The sequence below is a fragment of the Triticum dicoccoides genome, chromosome 3B (genome assembly GCF_002162155.2).
Source record: "Triticum dicoccoides isolate Atlit2015 ecotype Zavitan chromosome 3B, WEW_v2.0, whole genome shotgun sequence".
Lineage (NCBI taxonomy): Eukaryota > Viridiplantae > Streptophyta > Magnoliopsida > Poales > Poaceae > Triticum > Triticum dicoccoides.
This window is the reverse complement of record NC_041385.1, coordinates 767,655,289-767,663,246: the sequence shown is the minus strand read 5'-3', so window position 1 is coordinate 767,663,246 and position 7,958 is coordinate 767,655,289. Positions and strand designations below refer to the sequence as shown.

The window sequence follows — 7,958 nt, the reverse complement described above, 5'->3', positions numbered from 1 at the left end:
GGCCTCCCGGCGGAGCGCGGCGCGGAGCTCGCGCGTGAGCGGGAACGCCGGAGCCAGGGCGAGCGGGGGCGCGGCGTCGGGGTCGGGCTTGGGGACGCGGCGGGGAGCGGACGCCATCGCCGGTCGATCTCCGGTCGGAGGGGACAAGAGAGGGTTTTCTTGCCTCGCCGCTGGGAGGGGTTGGGTGGGGTGGGGAGGGGAGGGGAGGGAAGGCGCTGCTGCTTTTTACTCCGGGCCACGGTCGTGTGTACTGTATGACAGGTTTCCGCTTTGCGGTTACGCTTACGCGCTTGCAGACTCCCCGCGCTGCTTTCTGTTGCCGATTCGGGGCCTGGATGGATGGATGGATGGGTCGTGTCGCGTAGCACTACGAGCCTCGATGACATGAGCGTGACTTGGTCCAGCCCGATTCGCCGTAGCACCACGAGCCTCGACGCAAAAAGAGCACTGCTCAGAGTACTAGTAGTACGATTTGCAAATCATTAAGCGATCGTGTGCAGCATGCATGACCATTGAACGAATTGAGCAGTAAGACCAAGACCAGAATTCTTACTATCTAAGGAACGATAAAATGCGAACGTACATCCAAAATCATACTCCCTCCTTTCGAAAATACTTGTCATCAAAATGAATAAAAGAGGATATATCTAGATGTATTTTAGTTCTAGATACATTATTTTTGTCCATTTTGATGATAAGTATTTTCGGACGGAAGGAGTACATAGAGAACGCACGATTCGAAGCCGCCGACTTTCAACTTGAGGGCTCCTTTGATTCAAAGAGTTTTCATAGAAACTTCGGAGGATTAGATTTTTTTTTTGTTCTATGTTGGTTGTTTGATTCATAGGATTGAATCATATAGGAATGTTTTCTATGGATTGTATGATAGAATTTCTAGCATTCATTTAGAGCATCTCCAACAGGCGCCCAACGCGCGACGCGCTAAAATTTGGTTTGCGGCATATGCCCATCGCCAGGTTTGGCGCGGCGCGCAGCGCTGGCTCAAGCAGTCGCGCTACAATGCAGCACGCGCAGCTCCAGCAGCGCGCGTGAGCAGTCGGCACATCACATTTGTTGCATTTTGGACACAACAAATTTCACACATCCACAAAACAAAGACATGGCATATATAAAATCACAAACATCATTCAACCAAGTTTAAAATAAATAGTTTAATTTATTATTACAACTCAAACAAATAGTATCTTTCATGAAATACAACAAATAGTTCAATAATACAACATCAAACGCACAAATCATGATGCTCTTTGGCGGCCATTTCAAGCCCACCACTCCTCAATGAGATTCTTCTTGAGTTCATTATGCGTTGTCGGACGTCCAATGGCATGATAGAAGGCAATAAAACGGGCCACCCTTTCAGCCCTCCGCCGCACGCGCACGAGATGTCCCAAGAGCTCATAGTGAGACTAGCCTACATCTTGGCCATGCTCATTCTCGATGATCATGTTGTGCATGATCACACAAGCGTGCATTATGTACCAAAGCATCTTCTAATCCCAAAATTTAGCCGGTCCTCTCACAATAGCAAATTGGGCTTGCAAAATCCCAAAATCTCTCTCCACATCTTTTCTAGCCGCCGCCTGAGCATTGTGGAAATCAAGATATTTCTTACCTTCTGGTTTTCTCAACGGCTTCACAAATGTTTGCCACTTTGGGTAGATGACATCCGCAAGATAGTAGCCATGGTTGTATGTACAGCCATTAGCTACAAACTGCACCGGTGGCAGTTCACCGTTTACAGTCTTACTCATCAGTGGTGACCGGTTGACAACGTTGATGTCATGCAAAGATCCAGGCATTCCAAAAAAAGCATGCCAAATCCAAGTCTCTTGATTGGCCACCGCTTTAAGGATTATAGTGGAACCCTTTTTTTGTCCGTGGAATTGATCATGCCATGCCTTTGGACAATTCTTCCAACTCCAATGCATGCAATCTATTGAACCAAGCATACCTGGAAACCCACGAGCTTTGTTCATCTCCAATAGCCTTGCGACGTCTTCGACATTGGGAGTTCTCAAGTACTCCGGGCCAAACACTTGCACAATTCCGACTGCGGAGCGCTTGACACACATGATGGCTTGGCTCTCACCCATGGCCAAGTGATCATCAACTATATCAGCGGGGATACCGTATGCCAACATACGCAAAGCGGTTGTCACCTTCTGAAAGGTGCTATGCCCGAGCTTTTCGGCGGCATTCCTCCTCTACTGAAAAAACCGGTCATGGCTCGCTAGTTTCTCTGCAATGCGCCTGAACAACTCGGTGCTCATCCTAAACCGGCGACGAAAGTACGACTCGAGGTATGTGGGATTCTCCACAAAATAGTGCCTCATCAATCTGTTGTGGGCATCAATCCTATCCCTCCAAATTTTTTGCCGACCCATAACCGAACCACCGTGCTTCAGTTTTTTTATTGATGTGCATAGCTAGGATCATTGCAAGATCCTCCTCCTCTTCCATATCAAATTCTTTTTCGAAAGAATCATATGACGAACTCATCTAAAATGTTCAAAACTAGGCTATAAACAACATGCACCAAATTTCATGTAAAAATGTGAAGTTGGAAGCAATACATACCTTGCAGGCCTTTTGTCGAACACCTTGCGGGCGCCAAGCGGCAGTGGGCGGCCGGGCGCTGTTCGTCGGAGGACTACCGCGTGCAACGGGCGGCGCTGACTAGAGAGAGACGGAGGAAGCCGCGGTCACGCGGGGAGAGACCGGGGAAGCGCCGGAACGGTCTTCGGAAAAATAGGATGGCGCGGGCGGCGGCAGCAGCGCGGTTGGATGGGTAGGTGGAGTTGTGCGCGAGCGCTCGAGAGTCCAGCGCGCGGGAGTGGGCGCAGCAAATAAGCGACGCGCGATGGCGTTTCTGCCCGCGCGCTGAATTACACATGTCGCGCGCGCGGTTTTTGCGCGTCCGCTGGAGCGTCTGGAACGCTAGCGCACGCGCTAAAAGCACTGCTTTTTCAGCGCGGTGCGTATATAGCGCGGCTATTGAAGATGCTCTTAAACCTCTTTGAAAGATTTCTTTGTTTTTTCCTATAATGCAATCAAACTGCCCTAAATCATGTATGATTGAGATGACCGTGACATTTCAATCCTATGTATTTTTTTTCATTTCATGTCCTTAGAATCCTACAATCAAAGAGGCCCTGGGTGTGCTCAAACGAACTAAATCAAGTTCTATGATATCCCGTATCAGAATATGTCGCATTTTCTATTTTTGGTGTGGCTTGCTATGACATGCAGATCTGTTTTTTCCTACCTGTCTGAAAGGGATGCAAAAGGGTGGCTCCGTATAAAGAGAGAATTAGGTGGCTGGGTATGAGAACGAGTTGGAGCAATGGATAGCAGGTGAGTCAAGGACATGCGAAGGTACAATAAAAGGGGACTGGCTAGAGGAGGAAGAAGAAGTGGAAGACACAGATGAGACTACATCTCCACCAAAGACAGGTCATGGGGAAGTTAGAGATGCGGCATATCGTTTTAATGTGGCAGGAGGAGGTGTTGCTGATAATGGCAACGTAGAGGGAGAGGAAATAATAATTCAGCTTATCGTCGAGTTGACATGGGCAATAACCATTGGTCAGGAAATCGATAACTGGTAGCTGCTCGGTTGGCTTGGGAGTAGTGATTAGTCGGTGAATCGGCCTATTAACTAGATTATTCGCTCGACCATTAATCGGTACATCTAATACGAATTGCCAAAATGTATCTAGTTTTTTTATGTATTATATCATATTCTCATGCTATCAGCTATGTAATATATCAAAATATGCTATTGTTTGTTCAAATCGTAGCTATTGAGGAGCGAGAGGGGGATGTGAGGGGTTGAAGGGAAATTTTTGGGCTTTGATTGCCCACAGGTTAATGCGTCCGCAGCAATTAATTGACCTAACAACTGATTAATCGGTTTAACTGGCTAATTAATCGGCCTGACAAATTAACACGATGAATATGTGCTATTCGATTCGATCACCCTATGAATAGCGATTAACTGGTCTTTTAACTGATTGATCGGACGGATTCTTGAACAGTGGCAATAACAATATGCACACTTCTACATCAAGTCAATTTTTGCTCATGGATTTGGATGGGGCAAGGCATGTGAATGAATAAAACGTGTCAGTTGAGTCCGACGGGAGTAGGGACTCTAATAAGAAACTCCGAAAGGGGTTTAAACAAGAGAAGGGTAATTTGATATACCGTGTATCTTCTCGCTTGAGAAGGAGTTGGCCCGATAGCTGAATGAGCTCTTGCACAGGGAGAAGATCATGGCACAACAACAGTACTCCTGTGTATACTGGCTGCGAGCAGGAGATCGGAACATGGAATTTTTCCATGCTCGGTCGAGTGCAACGAGAGAGAGAGAGGAATATGACTCTTCCCTAGAAAATGCTAGTGGTGTATTATGTGAAAGCAAAGAGTATATACGTGTTGAAATCCAAGGGCTTTTACACATGCTTGTATGCACCGCAAGATGAGCTTGTGGTGGACGAGAAGTTACATCATGTTCCATCTAAAGTAACTGGTGCGATGAATGAACAACTTCATTGTACGTTTGAGTCGGAGGAGGTGGAGAAGGCCTTGTTCCGAATGGGCCTTCAAAGGCCCCTAGGGAGGATGGCTTTAACGCCAGATTCTACCAACGACATTGGCCCTTAATTAAGGATGATGTTTCAAGAGCGGTTATGGACTTCCTAAATGGGGGTCATATATCGGAAGCGGTATATAAAACGGTGATTATTTTTTACCCCTAAGGTTAAAAATCCTCGCAATATTACTCAGTATAGGCCCGGTTCCCTATGTAATATCATTTATAAGGTTTGCTCTAAGGTGTTGGGTAACCATCTTCATGAGATTCTTGATGTGATTATAGTTGGGGAGCAAAGCACTTTTGTGCCTGGGAGAATTACTACCAATAATGTAATTACTGCATATAAGTGCATTTCATGCAATGAAGAGAAAGAAAGGAAACAAGGTTTGGGCGGCCATTAAAATTGACATGATGAAAGCATATGACTGCATCGTGTGGGAGTATCTGTAAGGTGATATGCTTCATTGGGTTGCTAAGAAGAGTTGGTTTCTCTAGATTATGAGATGTGTTAATGTAGTAAGCTTCTAGGTGAAATTCAATGGGGAGCTGCTACATTCCTTTCGTCCATCCAGAGGGATGATGCAAGGGGATCCGATCTCTCCATTCCTCTTCTTGATATGTGGAGAGGGCCTATCATGCATGTCGAAGAATTATGACGGTAGGTGGACTGATAAAGGTATACGAGTAAGGCTCCGATCATTGTGGGTGTTTCACCAATTTTTTTGACGACTATCTAGTCTTCTGGAAGGCTGATAATCGGAGTGCACATCATCTCAATGAAACCCTACAAGCTTATAGCCTTGACTATGGTCAAAGTGCAAACAAGTTGAAGACTTTGTTATTTTTAGCCCTAACTATGGAACTTCAGTAAGAGTGGGGTCCGGAATACCTTGAATATCCAAAGGGAGACCCTCGCGGAGAAGTACCTTGCTCTAGAAACGACGGCAGGGAGGATTGCAGAGCAACAATTTGAACATATTGATGAGCAAGCAAGATCGAGGGTACAAGTTTGGTGTGGCAAAAAGATCTCCTATGCAAGAAATGGGGTGCATCTTAATTAAGTCAGTGATTCAAGGGTTACCGACTGCTTACTCCCATGGGAGTTGTTGGGATTCCCCCAAGTGTAAGGGTAAAGCATATTGGTAGCAAGTATTTATCTCGGTTAGAGAACCAAGGTTATCAATCCTTTGGGAGTATCCCAAGCTAGTAAAGTCAACAACACCTGTGCACAAAACACACTCGTCCCAAACATGGCGAGAGGGTTGCAAATGATAGAGATAGATAGTATCAAAGTAACAAGGTAATAGTAGCAATTTTGAAGAAAAAAATCAGTAATGGAGAATAGACCCAAGGGGTCATAGGGTCACTAGTGGCATCTCTCTAGAAAACAGGCCATTGGCATGGTAAACAAATTATAGTTGGGCAATTGACTAAATTGCAATATTGATGACTACGATCATTCATGGCATAATCTCATATAGGCATTATGTACTTGATAAGTAGACCAGTCCAACTGCATAGTACTAGTACTTCACCCCAAAACCGCTATGCGACATGCATCTCAAGGTATTAAGTTTGCAAAAAATAGAGTATCGCAATAAACAAGATGATGTAATATAGACAGGAAGAAGTTAATCAATATGAAAAGACCCCATCGTTTTATCCTTAGTGGCAACAATACAATAGTAGAAAAGGGGCCATTGGTCCAGGCCGGGTTAGCCCATTAGTCCCGGTTCAATCCAGAACTAGGACCAATTGTGGCATTGGACCCGGTTCGTGAGCCCCGGGGGCCGGCCGGGCCACGTGGGCCATTGGTCCCGATTCGTCTGGACCTTTTGGTCCCGGTTGGTGGGACGAACCGGGACCAATGGGCCTCGCTCCTGGCCCACCACCATTGGTCCCGGTTGGTGCCACGAACCGGGACCAAAGGCTGCCCTTTAGTCCCGGTTGGTGGCACGAACCGGGACTAACGGGTTGGTCCTCGTTGCGGTCAGAGTTTAGTCCCACCTCGCCAACCGAAGGACGCTCACACCCGTTTATAAGCCCCTCCCTCTCTGCCTTGTTGTGCTCCTCTCAAAGTGAAAATAGATGCCCTTATACAGGGAATTTGACCTAAATTCATATTGAATTTCTCTGAAGTTAGTAGAAATTTATTATGAATTTAGGTCTAATTTTCTCTATAAGCGCATCTATGTTCATTTTTTTAGTAAAGTTAATCACAACTATTTTTTCTTCTATTTATTTCTGAGTAGTTTTTTATATAGTTTTTTTTCTTTTCTGCTATATTTATTTTTTTCTATTTATTTTTGAGTTGTAATAAGTCTTTAAAAATAAAAAAGAGGCGCAATGCTCGTTAATTAGCTTCAAGCCTTTCGAAATAGTGTAAACTGCACTGCACATAGCTCCATGCAGTCTACCCTATTCCTCAAGGCTTAAAGCTAAGCAACGTGCAGGTTAGCATTGAGCCTCTTCTGCATCGTCTCTGCACTCGGGGATTATAAACCGCTGCGAGTGTCTCTCGCTTGGCGAGGTGGTACTAAAAAACAGCTGCAGAAAGAATCAACTAAAAAACTCTTTTGCCGGTTCATGGCACGAACCGGTACTAAAAGGTGCTCGTGGGGCACCAGCCTTAAAATCTGTACCAAATAAAATGCCTTTGTAACAGCCTTAGAACTGGTACTGAAGGAATCAACTAAAAAACTTTTATAAACCTCTAGTATTATTGAAACTAAAATTATATAGAATTTTGTTACAAACTTTAATAGCAAAAAGGATTATATAAAAGAAAATAAATAAGTAATTAGAATTCTGTTCAAAACATTAAAAACAAAAAGAATTATCATAAAAGAACATAAATAAGTAATTAGAATTTTGTTACAAACTTTAATAGCAAAAAAATATCATAAAAGAAAATAAATAAGTAATTAGAAAGATTATAATTAATCTGAGCTAAAAGAAAAAAATAAAAAAAGCAAAAATCAAAAGAAAATAAATAATTCAAAGAAAAAAATAAAATAAATTAAAAAAAAAGTGCCACCTAAAGGGCTACCATGACCTGAATACGACTAGAAACCTAACAATGGGCCAGGATTCAGGCCGCAATAGGCCCAATAGGCCCACAGGCACATATAGTGAGTTTAGGCCCGTAAGCCTGCATTTGAGAGGAGCTCGAGAGGGCAGCAAGACTGGGGCTTATAAACCACTCTCGAGCTCCCTAGCTAGCGAGGTGGGACTAAACTTTCGTGCCGCGACGCGGGCAGCATAGGGCCTTTAGTCCCGGTTGGTGGCACCAACCGGGACTAAAGGGGTGCATTGGTACCGGTTCCTGGCACCAACCGGT

The 7,958-nt window shown here is 44.6% G+C and overlaps 1 protein-coding gene across 1 annotated transcript in view; it reads right to left on the bottom strand.

Annotated features, from left to right (window-relative positions):
- LOC119279960 (histone-lysine N-methyltransferase family member SUVH9-like) overlaps positions 1-117 on the bottom strand; it is a 2,584-nt gene extending 2,467 nt beyond the window's left edge. Inside the window, exon 1 of the mRNA XM_037561002.1 lies at positions 4-117. Within this exon, the coding sequence (XP_037416899.1) occupies positions 4-117 (114 nt within the window). The remainder of the gene's footprint in view (positions 1-3) is intronic.
- Positions 118-7,958: the final 7,841 nt, after the last annotated feature.